Genomic DNA, 13,415 nt, shown 5'->3' with positions numbered 1-13,415 from the left:
AGCCAGAGACCAAGGTTCTAGGCATGGAGAGACTGGTTGAGGAAGTGATGGTGCCTGGCTTTTCTAATTTGGCCATGTCTGACCTTGAAGACTGTGCACTCTGTACTGTTAGGTTCTAATCAAGTCTGAGGACTCCTGTGGAAGTAAGGGGCTGAGCCATGCTCTCACAGGAAAACAGTGGCTGTGGCAGAGTCAGAACCAGATGGGGCCTGGACTGTAAGCTTGTGTCCCGTGTTTTATTTTTCCCATACCACCTGTGATCATTCAGCGGCTGGGAGACAGGCACCCCTGATACAAGATTCTCCTAGGTTTCCTCCATCAAACTATGAGTTTTTTGTTTTTAAAGGCATCCACTTGGCCTGATTCTTTTTAGGGTCACTCAGGTCTAGCCTGCTGCTGGGGATCAGTAGATTCTCCCTGCACGTATAGGAAATGCATAAATTTCACTTTATATGTGCTTGATCAGAAGCCCCTGGCTGTGGCAAAATGTTGGTGAATCTGCTGCTCTCGGTTCTGGCAGGGGCTTCTGTGAGTGGTTCAGAAAGGTCTCGCTCTGGGCTGGTAGGCAGATGTGCCTAGGTGAGTGAGCAAGCAGGCAAGCACCCATTTACCAAGCTGTGAGCCCTCATCGTGACCTGAAAGTTTAGTCTAAAGGGGGCAGGTAGCATGGCTTTCCTGTAGCATGAAGGGCATGGATTCTGGCATCAGATTTCCTGGGTTCAAATCCCAGCCTTGCCATTTACTGGCTTTGTGACCTTGGCCAAGTCATTTAACTTCACTGTGCCTCACTGCCCTCATCTGTAAAATAGAGATAATTATAATACCCTCCCTCATAGGCTATGAGTAAAGCACCCAGAATTGAGCCTGGCTCAGTGCCATATAGGTGTTAATTAGTAATTAATATTCAGGGAGTCACACATACAGTTTCCTGGATTCCCCTCCTAAACTCTGCTTTGCCTGTCACCAGCTGTGTGGCCTGGCTTCAGTTTCCTCATCTGTTAAAGGAGGGGGGGATGAGAGTCACTTTGAGTGGTAGGATTAGATACAGCAAACCTGGGGCAAGTTAACTAAAGAAGTATGGTGGTATCTGTGAAAGATAACTGTAGCCAGCATTTACTGATCTCTGTGCTAAGAGCTTCAGGTCCATTGTCTCCTTGAGCCCCGCTGTGCTTGCTGTGGAGTGTAGATGTTATGATTGGTCCTGTTTAATAGAGGAGGAAACTTAGAGGGGTGAACTCATGCACTCAAGGTCACTCAGCTAGTGGGTGACAGGACCAGGGAAAAGATGCCGGGAGAATTTTTACTACGGAGACTTTTGAAGGCCTGGCAGGATTCAGGGCAAATTCTGGATTTCACACCTGGTGTTCCCAGCATGTCACACTTTCCTTTTGCCTTCTTGCTTTATTGACGTACGTATACCTACAGCAAAGCGTACTAATCTTAAGTGTATGGCTCGATGGACTTTTACCTATGTATGCACTTGTGTACCCACCATCCAGACCAAGATACAGAGCATTTCCAGCACCCTAGAATTGGCTTTCATTTCTTCCCAACTTGTCACCCCAGCCAGCTGTCTTGGGGGCCCTGTCTATAAGATGCAACAGTTTGGGTAACAGGGTTTGGTCATTTTATTAAAGAGTGTGAAAGGAAGGGAACAGAGAAAATCTTGCAGGGCTATGGTAGGTGGAGAGGGTGTTTTTCTTTTAAACTACATAAGTGGTTTTAAGGAGAAATTGAAGCAGCCCGTTCAGACAATTGTTTTGGTATCTGGCCCTGGGTCTGTGGTTCCTAACATGACTTGTGATATTATTTTAAGTGGGCAGATGGTTTTTTGATAGCTTCTTTATCTTTTGATCTCAGCTCTTGCAAAGGGGAGGTTGGTGCTCACTGCAGGATCAGTGATAAGGTTTTCTTTGTAGGTTGGTGGCTTTCTTGGCGAGTACATTTTAACTTACTGTTGTTTTAAAACCTATATGTGCTGCTGGTGACTTGCGCTGTTGAAGAACAGCTGCCCTTCCTCCCCTTGCTCCTTGTGTCCCAGCCCTCTTGGGAGATGATGGAGGATCTTGGGATATCCTTTCCCTGTGGGAGCCTCATCATAGAGGGTTTCCCATTCAGGAAATGTTGGTTCCAGGCCCACTGTTCACTGGGCACAGGTACATCAGATGGAGGCACCGGAGAAACTCTGTGGTAGCCATCAGGGAGCAGCTCGGAAACATGAGTGGCTGCATTCCCTGGGTTGCTTTATCAGGCTTTTAAGATAACCCAGATGGGAGAGGGGTTTTAGGCTTAGAGATAATCCATCAACAAGCATTTATTGAGGGCCTACTGTGTGCTGGGCACAGTGCTAGGTTCAAGCAGGGAAAAAGAGTTGCAGCCTGGCCCTAAGATGTCAGAGGGCTGTGTGGTGGAACGAGCAGGTATGGAGGGCTTGGTTATAAGAAATCTGGCAGAGATCCTGCTCTTTGCTAGGCACTTTGCTGAGTCGGTTTATGCAGAGTCTCATTGAATCCTGACAACATTCCCTATGAGATGGATGGTTTTTATCCCTCTTTCCTGGATGAACAAACTGAAGCTCCCAGTGTGTGGCTGTGTGGGGAGAAGCACTTCTGGTCTGCCTTGGCTTAAACCCCTAAGGAGGTATCCTATTAATAAAACCAAGAAAATCTCACCCTGGCCTTCAAGCACCAACCCCCACCCTCACCCTGTCTCCCAGTCTGACCTCTGCCTGCTCCTAGTCTCACCTCATACTGTTCTCTGCCTTCTCAGCTCCTGTTGCCATGGTCTTTCTGTTACACCAAGGGGCCTTGCTCTTTCCTGCCTCAGGCCTTCGCCCATACCATTTCCTTCCCCAGGAATGTTGGTTCCGTGCCCTCTGCAGTCTTCTCAGTTGATTATTTTGTTTTAAGAGTACTTTCTCAGGGGAAGTCTCACCATTCCAACCTCTTCAGGCCCTCTCAGTTTTGTCCATAGCACCGATATTAGTAGACAAACCCCGTCAGCGAATGTCAACAGCAGAGCAAATAGGCATCGCCACAAATCCAGGTTCATTTTCCACGCTTCCTGGCTGTCCTGCTGTATTTTTCTGATCTTGCGTCTCCTCTTTGATGTGACTTTTTCAAATGTTCATTACCTCCAGACTTTACCTCCTGCTTTAAAAAAACCAAGATAGAAGCCATAAGAACGGACTCCCCAGAACTTGCAGCCCCCGAGCTCACAAACCTGATTTCCCTCCCTTGTGTTTCAGGTGAGAAGAGGCCCCTTGTCCCTCAGGCCAGTTCCCCTGCCTGTGTTCTGTGTCCCATTTCCTGCCACTTGCTCCAGAATTGATGTAATCAATTACCCTTTTTCTTTCCCGGCATATTCTCAACTGCCTTGCTCACCGGGATCCTCCTGATTGACCTTTATATGTGCTAGCATCCCTCCTGTCTTGAAAAACTTCCTTGATCCCATGTTCTCTCCCTCTGCTCCTGGCCAACACCTAATCACCCTCCTCCCCTTTACTGCCTAACCCCTACACTTGCCTTCTCCACTCCCTCAACCCCATGTCCTCTTCAGCCTCCTGCACCTGCCAGATTCTATAGATCAGTCTTTGGTTTTCATCTTGAAGTGGTTGACCACTCCTGCTGAAACTACTTTCTTCCCATACCATCTTTGAGACCATGCTCTGCTGCTTTTCCTCTTGCTTCTCTGTCCCTTCTCTTTTTCTCCTTGCTAGTTCTTCAGTCTCCTGTATCCAGACTTGGGGTCTCTGCTGGGTTGATGTCCCAGAGATGCCTCAAACTCACCTTGCTTAAGACTGAATTCATCAAACACCCCCTCCAGTGTTCCTGAACAACGTCTCATTTCCTACACCCTACCCTTCCCTGTTTTTCTTCTAGGCATCCTTAAGCCCTCCCTGACCCTGCAGTCTGGGCCAGGGCTCCTTGTTAGGGTGTTTCCTTTTCTAAAGGACACTGACCTCAGTCTGTAGTTAGACGTTCATGAGGGGATTACTGATGAATATCTCTGCCCTGCTAGACTGTAAGCTCCGTGAGGGGTAGGGATGTGGTCTGGTTTTGTTCGCCTCTGTATTCCCCATGGGGCCTGGCACAGTGCCTGACACTTAGCAGGTGCTCAATAAATGTTTGTTGAAAGAATGAGTGTGAGTATTTTCTTTAATGACTTCCTCCACGCCAAACTGTAAGCTCATAGTCGGGTTGGCTCACCATTGTGCCTCCAGGCCTGTCCCTGGGGCTGAGGCACAGTATAAGGCCTTGAATATGTTTTAGGAGCACCTATAAGTGAATGGATGGGGACCCAACTTGATATCCAAGTCGGCGGGCTTAAGGGAAACCGAGAACAATGGCAGTTGAAACAGGACAAGTCAGATCATCTCAGTTGTTTGGAGAGTGAGGGTTTAATATGAAAGTGAGCCACTTTATTCCATGGAAACCTGAAGGGCATCATTGTTAAGGAAGGGGGGTGGGGGTGAGACCACCTGCTAAGAAAGTGTCAGAGCTGGGATTTGAACCTGGGCGGTCCTCTAGTGCCCCAGTTCTTAATGTGGTACCAGGCTGGGTGGTGTGTCTTACCAGCTGGGCAATGCTGGGCAGGTTGCTTTCCTTTTCAGAGCCTCAGTTTCCCTCAGTGGGAATATGGAGTTTTTACTGTGTGTTAAGCACTTTACAGGCAAATTTCGAATATTTACTCAATTCTCAACAACTCTAAGGTAGGTATTACTGTTATCTCCTTTACAGATGAGGAAACTGAGGCATAGAGAGGGTAGATAACTTGCCCTAGGTCACACAGCTGGTAAGTGGCAGAGCTGGGGTTATTCAAAATTGCATGCCATGACCCTTTATTGATTTGCGAGATCAATTTATTGGATTCCAACAAACATTTAAAAAAGAGGAAGTATTGGAGTGCATCACATGTAGTGATGGTAAGTATTGTTTCGTGAACAAGCTGTTTTCAGTCATATATGGATATATATTTACACATGTATGGGTGTGTTGGGTTCGGATGTAAACCGTATTTATTACTGTGGGACCTGGCCCAAAGAATTGTGAAGTCACTGCTTGTAAAAGGAGCTCATAGCATGATAAACTGCTCTCCTCCCCCATCCCTGCTGGATTGTCCGTAAGTCATGGAATTGAGGCTCCCACAGACTTGTTGGGGAAGGCAAAGCAAGACCCCACCTGACTTGGCTTTCACAGTCGCCTTCAGACCCTGTTCTTTTCAGAAAGCAGATGGCTCCGGGTAACTGGGATTCCAAGTATCGTGGGGCAGGTTTCTGAAGCCACCTGTCCCCCTGGAGAGTCAGCATCATTCTTCAGGTTGACTGCCTGGGAACCGGGGTCTGCTGAGTTTCTCTTTGGGTTTCATCTCATGACCCACTTTGGGCTGGCAGGGTTCTTTGAAAACATGAGCGCTGAGGGGTGTTACCAGGACGGTGGGCGGCAGCGATGGTGTTAGTGGTGATGTGACTGCTCTGAGAGTCTGCTTTGCTTTTCTCCACGGGGCTTGTCAGCCCTGTCTGCCTTGCTCACTCTCCTGTCTCTGGCGATTCACCTTTCTGTTCCGTCTCGGTCGGCTGGGCTGGGGTCAATGGCACCTCTTCCCTCTCACTGCCTGGTTTCCCCAGATACTGTCCAAGGTCAGCAGCTGTCAGGTTTCCTACTGGAAGGAGGAATTTTCATGCCCAGGAGACTGGCTTGCAGGCTTGAGATGGCCTCTTCTATGGCTATACTGTCCTGACTAATCGTCATGGTCACCCTCTGAGAAGGATAATGTGTGCCCAAAGTGTCCCCAGGTCTGTGTGCTGGGGGCCCTGTTCTCTCTTGGCCCCCGACTGCCCACTGCCCTTGAGGAGGTGCCACTTGGCATTTGTGGGGCCAGTGCCCAAAGATCAGGTTTTCTTGAAAATTAGCAGGCACACTGTAGGCACAGTTTTGTTCTTAATCTCCTCCCTCCCCAGTTTTCTAAGAACCCCTTTTCTCTGTCACTGATCAGTGAGTCAGTATACATTTTTACTTGATTTTCTCTTACTATCCTCATTTTGATTAAAGTCCTAACTGCCCTGGGATTTTTTTTTTTGCTGTGAAATTTCAGAGATAATTATTTATTTTTTTTTAACCTGCAGTTTCAAACACTCTTTGAAATGGAACCCTTTTCAGATGTTAGCAATGTGGTGTGTGTAGTTAGTGGGTGGGGAGACACAGTTCCTCGAGCCTCAGTTTCCACATTTGTAAAAAGGGAAGGGTGTTGCTTTGAAGGATAGATGGGAAGGTATTCAAATGACTTGGTGTATCAGTGAAAAGGGCCGACGTTGGAAAAGGTGAATGATAAATGTTTGTGCCTCCTTGCTTTCATTTCCCTGACTTGGGAGGTAGGGAGGGTGACCTGTTTATTCTGCTGACTTCGTGGCTCTTGGGATTGGCTGAATTGCTTGACCCGGTCTTTGGATGTCCCCCCTTCTTTCACTCTCCTCAGCTGTGGAGGAGATGCTCTGGGGATTTGTATTATGTTTGTTTTTCTTCTCTTCTTCCTCTGACTGAATTGTAGTGCTCTTTCTCTGTTGGCTGGCTGCTTCCTGAGTTTCCCCCTTTTCTCTCTCACTTACCTCCATCTCTGTAGTGGCTTCTAGAAGCCTGACTGGTGTGCAGGTCAGGGCTGGGCCAGATGGCAGGGGAAGGCTTGCTTGGTGTTGTTCATTGGAAGTAAGAGCTGGGTTTCTGTCTGTGGGTCTTCTTGAAAATACTTGATTTAGGAGATCTGAGGAAGATGATGCTTTTTGTCCCGGACTCCACCAGCAAAAGAAGTCAGTAAACACAGCCCAGCAGAAATTATGTGGAGCCCCAAATCCAAAGACCTGGATTTTAGACCCACTGAGTGACTGGCGTAGGACCAAGCCGGTTTGTCCGAACCCCCCTTTCTCATCCAGGATATGCAGGAGTTGACGCCTGGGCCCCCAGAATCTCTCATTCCAGGCCCTGTAGTATTCTGATTCAAATACCTCTGGTGGCATACGCAAGCCCAGTTCATGGAGAAAGACAGATGGTCCCTTCTAATGCTCCCAGACTCTAGACCCATGTTCGTGGTTCAAGTGTCTTCCCCTAGAATACTAATAAAATGCACTTCTTGTAGCCACTTCTGTGTCTGGTGGTATGTCCCAGGAAGGCAGGGAAACTGGGAAAGAATATGTGGGGAAAGGCAGGTCCAAAGAAAATCCTGTGTGACAGGAGAAAGAGGGATCCTGTCTATTATCAATGCCTCCCTCTGTCTACTTCTAGAAAGAATTAGAGACCCAGTCTCCCTTCTTTAAGCAGCAGTTTCTTAGTTAAGGGCACAGACTTGGGAGCTGGAAGGCCTGGGTTTGGATCCTGGCTGCATGACCTTGAGCCATTTACTCTGCCTCAGTTTCACCTTCTGTAACAGTTTCACCTTCTGTAACATGGGGATAATAGTATTACCTACTTCAGAGGATTGAAAATACCTATTGCATAAGGTTGTTGTGAGGATTAAATCATTACATGTAAAGCACTTTGAACAGTGCTTAATCGTAGTTAAGTAGTACATAGGGTTAGGTTGTGATATTCTGTTTCTGTAAAGATAACTGATTATGACATTTTAAAACATTGTGACCGTTTCCAGAAAAGGCAATATTGTCACATTGACTCTTAGGAGAGAAAAAGGTCTGAGCAGTTAGTTGCCTTAGGTCCTTTCAGGTCTCTGAACATGTTTTACTTAATGCTTCCCTCATTCGCCTTAACCTGTAGACATTTAATATTCAATTGTGAGAACAAGAACAGTGATTTCTACGGGATGCCCATGACCCTGCCCCAGCGGGATCTGGCTGAAATACACTTGGCTTATGTTACTCAGACCTTGGGATCTGACTTGTCTGGTGAAGGAGGAAGCAAGACCAATAAATATCTACTGCTGAGTCAGCCCCTGCTCTGTGCCAGGCTCTGAGGTTTGGGGCTTTATATCCTCGTTTCTCTTGGCTCTCCTGTGCTTGATGTGCACCTCTTGGCTCCCTTGTGCTCCATTTTACAGGTGAGGAGGGTGAGGCTCAGGGAGGTTAAGTGACATGCCAGGCTGATAGGGGTGGGGAGCTGGGGTAGGGATCCAGGCTTCTGACCGTGGGTGTCTTCCTTTTTCTGCTAACCCCCTTCCCGCTCTCCGTTTGCTTTCCTTCCTTCCATCTGCTGCTTCCTGTGTCACACAGCCTTCTCTACCTGCCTTTTCTAAGAAGAGGTGGTTTCCTTCACAGCCAGGACTATATCCCAAATAAACAATCCAGAGTTGATAAAACTGTTGAGAAGGTTGATAAAATGATGCTCACTGAAGCATGATTTGAGATAGCAAGAAGGAAACAGCCTAGCTGCTCAGTAGGAAGGGAATAACTACTGAAATTATGGTGAACCCATAAGACATGATTATTAAGCAGCCTTTTAAAATGTTTCTCAAAGTATATAACGATGTTTCTTATTGTTAGAGGAAGTTACGTCTCTAGAATCTGGATGATTTTAGAAAATGCATAGAATGTGTGCAATGAAAACTTTCAAGATGATAACAGTGGTTGTCTCTGGCTGATGTGTGATTTTTTTGTTTTTGTTTTACCTGCTTCTTTATCCTTTCTTGTATTTTGCAAATTTTCTACAATGAGCCTGTCAGACTTTTATAATTAGGAGAGAAAAAGAGCTAGGAGGAGAGAAAACAGCAGCTGTCAGGCAAAGATAGGGCCCCCCACAGAGGCTTGGAAGGTGCCAGTGGGTGGCAGAACTGGCTACTCAGGGTGTCAGATCCATGTACTCTCTCCTCTGTCCCCCAGGCCTAACGAGGACGAGCTGAGGATGAAGAGTGCTGAGGATATTATCCCTGCTGTGGGTAAGCAGTTGGCAAGCTGTTGGAGTTCTGACTCGTATTTACCACTTCTTTCTTCCGTCCCTTTTCCTTTTCATAAAGCTGAAGAGGCACCCTCTGCCTTTGACTGTCACAGAAGGCTTCAGAGGCAAAGCTGCCAGTTTGGCCAGAATAGCAGATTTTCTTAACCAAGTCAGTCCTGCTTATACACCTGCTTCACCCTGACGGTGCCCTTCTCTTCTCTCCAGCAGCAGAGCGTCCTGACGTCCAGGAGTCAGTGGGTCCCCTGGTAGCCCCCACCCCTCTCCGTCCGTGGCCCCAAATGACACTTCAGGTAAGCAGACCCTTGCAAGCCTCTGGGTGTAGGAGGGTCACAGGAAGAACACAGTTGGGCTGGAAGGCGGGGGGTGGGGGTGGGGTGCTGATTCACCCTGGGTCCACTCTAAGTCCGAGGGAGGTCACAGAAATCACAACCTCAGGGGAGTGGTAGAAGCAGTTATTCACCTCAGCTTATGGAGGTTTCATTCATTAAGTCAGCAAATATTTATTGAGTTGTTCGTTCTGTGCCAAGTACTATTCTGGACACTGGGAATACACAGTAATAAGCAAAAACTCTGTCTTCATGGGACTTCCATTTGAGAGTGGTGAGGCAAAAAATCATAGTTAAAATATATAGTATTTTAGTTGATGGTAAGTGCTAAGGAAACAAAGCAGGGAAAGGGGGTAGGGAATGTGTGTGTGTGTGTGTGTGTGTTGCAACTTTAGATAAGGTGGCCAGGGAAGGCCTTGGTGATAAGTGAGATCTGAAGAAGAAGATCTGAAGAAGGTGAGCGAGTGAGCCATGTGGATAATTAGGGGAAGAATGTCCCGGGCAAGTGCAAAGGCCCTGAGGTGGGGCTGTGACAAGTGTGTGTGAGAAGAACAGTGCAGTCAGATTCTAGAGATATATTTTAATATATGTGCATGTGTCTATGCATATGTGTATATATTTAACTTTTTATTACAAAAATTTTCAAGCATATGTAAAAGTAGAATAGCATAATGAACCCCTATATACCCATCACCCAGCCTAAACAAATATCAACACATGTCCAGTCCTGCTTTATCTGTACTACTTTACCTATACTCTGCTTCCATTCCCTACAGAATTATTTAGAAATAAATCGAGACATCTTTTCATCCACAAGTAGTTTGATTTGTATTTCTAAACATCGAGAATTCTTTAAAAAATACATAACTACCATACAATTGTCACACCTCAAGAAAATGAACAATAATTCCTTAGAATCATCAAATACTTAGTCAGTGTTCAAGTGTCCTTGATTATTTCAGAAGTGTTTTCAGATCCAAACAAGGCCCACACATTGCATTTGGTTGATGTGTCTCTAGATTTTAAAATTCTGTTGATTTACCTCTTTCCCCCTTTCTTACCTTGCAATTTATTTGCTGAAAAAAACCTTGTTGTTTGTCCTGTAGAGTTTCCCACAGTCTGGATTTGGCTGATTGCATCCATGTAAAAAGGCATTTATTGTGTTTCTCTGTCTCCTCTAGTTCTTGTAAACTGGTAGTTAGATGGAAAGGATTGATCACTTCAGATTTGATTTTTTTTTTTTTAGTGCTTTGTATTTCCTATTTCATCATATCAGATGTACATGATATCTGGGGTCTCTCCTTATGATATTGAGATTGATCCATGGGTTCAGGGTGTCAGCCTGATCCCTCCATTATTAAATTCCCCATTAGCTTATCAACTAATGGTTTTAGTTGCCATCAATGATTATCATCTAGATCCATTACTTCACTGAAGGAAGTAAATTGGTGATATTGTAATTCTGTTATTCCCTCTTCATTTAATTCTGTTATTCCCTCTTCATGGAATTTTTCTCTAAAGGAAAACTTTCCCCATCAACTGTTTGGTTATCTTAAGGTATAAATTTATACAGGAAAAGAAGTATAAATACTTTATTGTTTCCCTTTTATTTACTAGTTTTCAGAAAAAATGAACTCCGCCAAAGGTGACCGATTTGAGGATTTGGGGTTTTGGTGTGTCATTATTAACTCTTGGATTTTAAACGTATTTGATGAGTTTCAATCCATTGCAATTTACTATTATTATTATTTTTGATGCTTACATCAAACTATCTCTGGCTGGGAGGGGCTCATTTAGGTTGGCTCTGGAGTCCTTTTGACATGTTCCCATCATTCTTTGAGCACTTCCTCACATTCTTGTATGACAAGAGGTCCCAGACTTATCTTGTAGTTTCCCTGTCCCAAACCTGGAAATACAGCCATTCTGTGAAGGAGCTCTTTTGATGGAGAATGATATTTAACTGAGACCTGGGCAAAGGTATGCACATTGTTTCTGGGTCTTTTCAAACAAGAGAGCTAGGAAATCAATTTTTTTTTCTTAAAAGAAAATACATCATGAGTTCATATGGATATTCTGGATCTATGGTAAGCCGACAGTATTTACCGATTTACCGATGGGGCCATTCACCAAATATTGATTCCACTGAATTCCTCAGTCTTGACTATCATCTGTCGGAAGCCATTCCCCCCTTTACTCCATCTTATTTTGTTACATTAATATAGAGGACATAACCTTTGGAATTTGGAGAATTATAGAGGGGTTTTTAAGGAATTCTTGTCCAGAAACTCTCGTGGGGCTGGGCGTGGGCTGTCACCAGTTCTCACTGTCTCTGCTTGTCCCATCCCTTCCTCTACTTCATTCTCTTCCATTTCCTTCCCCCTCCCCTTCCCCTCCTTCCCCCCCCTTCCCCCCATGGCTCTAGGTTTCTGAAGTTACAGTGACTGGCAGCCCCCCAGAGGAAGGTGACGTCCCCGGAAGCAGTCCGCTTGTGGCTTTCACAGAGGTCCCCCAGGCACCGGCCATCAGGATTCTCCCCTCCTCCCCTCTCTGTGGCCTGGGTGGCTCCCCCAGGGACCAGGCCTCGGGGCCCGATGCAAGTGAGGGGGCAGCTGGGCTCCTCCTGGAACCTAGCCAGCAGCAGGTGGCGGCCACATGGGAGGTATTGAGTGCAAATGGAGGGGGCCGAAAGGATTCCATGGTGGGTGCTATTATGGATGAGCCCCACAGGGGTCTGGAGGTTGTGGGTGGGTTGGAGGAGTTGCTTGGCGAGGACACCATTGACCAGGAGCTCGAGCAGCTTTACCTGTCCCACCTGAGCCGCCTGCGGGCCGCTGTGGCTGCAGGTGGGGAGGGCCCCACGGATGGGGGGGTGTCCCCCAGCCATCCTCTGGGCGTACTCACGGACCGGGACCTGATCTTGAAGTGGCCTGGCCCTGAGCGAGCCCTGAACAGTGCCCTGGCTGAGGAGATCACGCTGCACTATGCTCGGCTGGGACGTGGTGTGGAGCTCATCAAGGACACCGAGGACCCTGATGAGGAGGGGGAGGGTGAAGAAGGGCCCTCCACTACGCCTTCCAGCCCAGAAGGGGACAGCCCCAAGGAATCGCCTCCGGAAATCCTCTCTGGGGCCCATTCTGTGGTAGCCACTATGGGAGATGTGTGGCTCCCATGGGCAGAGGGCTCGGGATGTGACAACCCTCTGGTTCTGGCTACCGATGGTCGGTTCATTGGGGATCCAGAGAAGGGGATGGGCCAGGACACTTCCTCTTTGCACCTGAGTAAGGAGATAGCTGGGGTGACCAGCTCCCCAGGGGAGCCCATGACAGAAGCCCTGCTGGAGCTCACCACCGAGGGGGGAGGCAGCTTGGTTCCCATAGCTGGCAAGGAGCCGGCTGCTCCAGTCCTTATGCAGAGGCGAGAACCCAACCTCCTGAGTCCCTTGGGGGCTAAAGGCTCTCATTCCAGCCTGGCCAGGCCCTGTGTGACTTCCCACGAGGAAGAGGGTTCTGGCCCAAGGCTTGAGCCCCAAAAGAGATCTGCCCTAGCGACCCCTGCAGAATGTGTGTGTCTATTGCCTCCCCAGCTACGAGGGCCCTTGGCTCAGACCCTGGGGGTCCTGGCTGGGCTGGTGGTGGTCCCTGTGGCTCTGAATAATGGTATGTCCATCCTGGTGCTTGCACTGTGCCTCTCTCTGGCCTGGTTCTCGTAGGGGTTGCTGGTGGGATCAGAAATAACAGGCTTCCCTCTCTCTGGGGTCTGGGGAGGGGACAGCCCCTACATTCTCCCCAGAGTGTTAAGATGAGATATTGGCCTGTGCAGTGAGGGGACCTTGGCCCTTTGCTTCAGAGAATGCTTGACTGGAGAGAGGCCTTCTCGTCCCTGAGCTCTCCAGTCAATCTCCCATGGTGATACCAGTAGAGAGGAAAAGGGGGCAGATGGATGTTGTGAGCGAAAAAACTTTCAAAATGGAACTGGGCATGTCCCCCCTCCTGCCTCTCCTCCCCCCACCCCCGAGCCTGTATTTATTTTTGTATAATTCTCTGGATGAGGGAGCGTGGTCGTGAGCTGGTCTTGGGGCACAGTTACCCAGAGATATATTTAACAGCCAACCTGTGCAACCTGCTGGAGCTTTATTTTTAATTTAATTTATATAGAGTACCTATTATTATATGCCACAATAGAGCTCTATGAGAAA

At 47.4% G+C, this 13,415-nt stretch overlaps 1 protein-coding gene across 2 annotated transcripts in view; it reads left to right on the top strand.

The window, feature by feature from the left end:
• PPP1R3F (protein phosphatase 1 regulatory subunit 3F) overlaps positions 1-13,415 on the top strand; it is a 15,474-nt gene extending 2,059 nt beyond the window's left edge. Inside the window, exons 2-4 of one of the 2 annotated variants that reach the window (XM_037821070.1) lie at positions 8,819-8,874; positions 9,102-9,184; positions 11,643-13,415. In XM_037821070.1, coding sequence (XP_037676998.1) covers positions 8,819-8,874; positions 9,102-9,184; positions 11,643-12,929 — 1,426 coding nt within the window. In that variant the 3' untranslated portion in view covers positions 12,930-13,415. Of the gene's footprint in view, positions 1-8,818; positions 8,875-9,098; positions 9,185-11,642 lie in introns of both variants that reach the window. The other variant, XM_037821069.1, reaches the window with a different exon arrangement.

The sequence above is a fragment of the Choloepus didactylus genome, chromosome X (genome assembly GCF_015220235.1).
Source record: "Choloepus didactylus isolate mChoDid1 chromosome X, mChoDid1.pri, whole genome shotgun sequence".
Classification (NCBI taxonomy): Eukaryota; Metazoa; Chordata; class Mammalia; order Pilosa; family Megalonychidae; genus Choloepus; species Choloepus didactylus.
The sequence above is the reverse complement of the archived record's forward strand: the minus strand, read 5'-3'. Positions and strand labels throughout refer to the sequence as shown.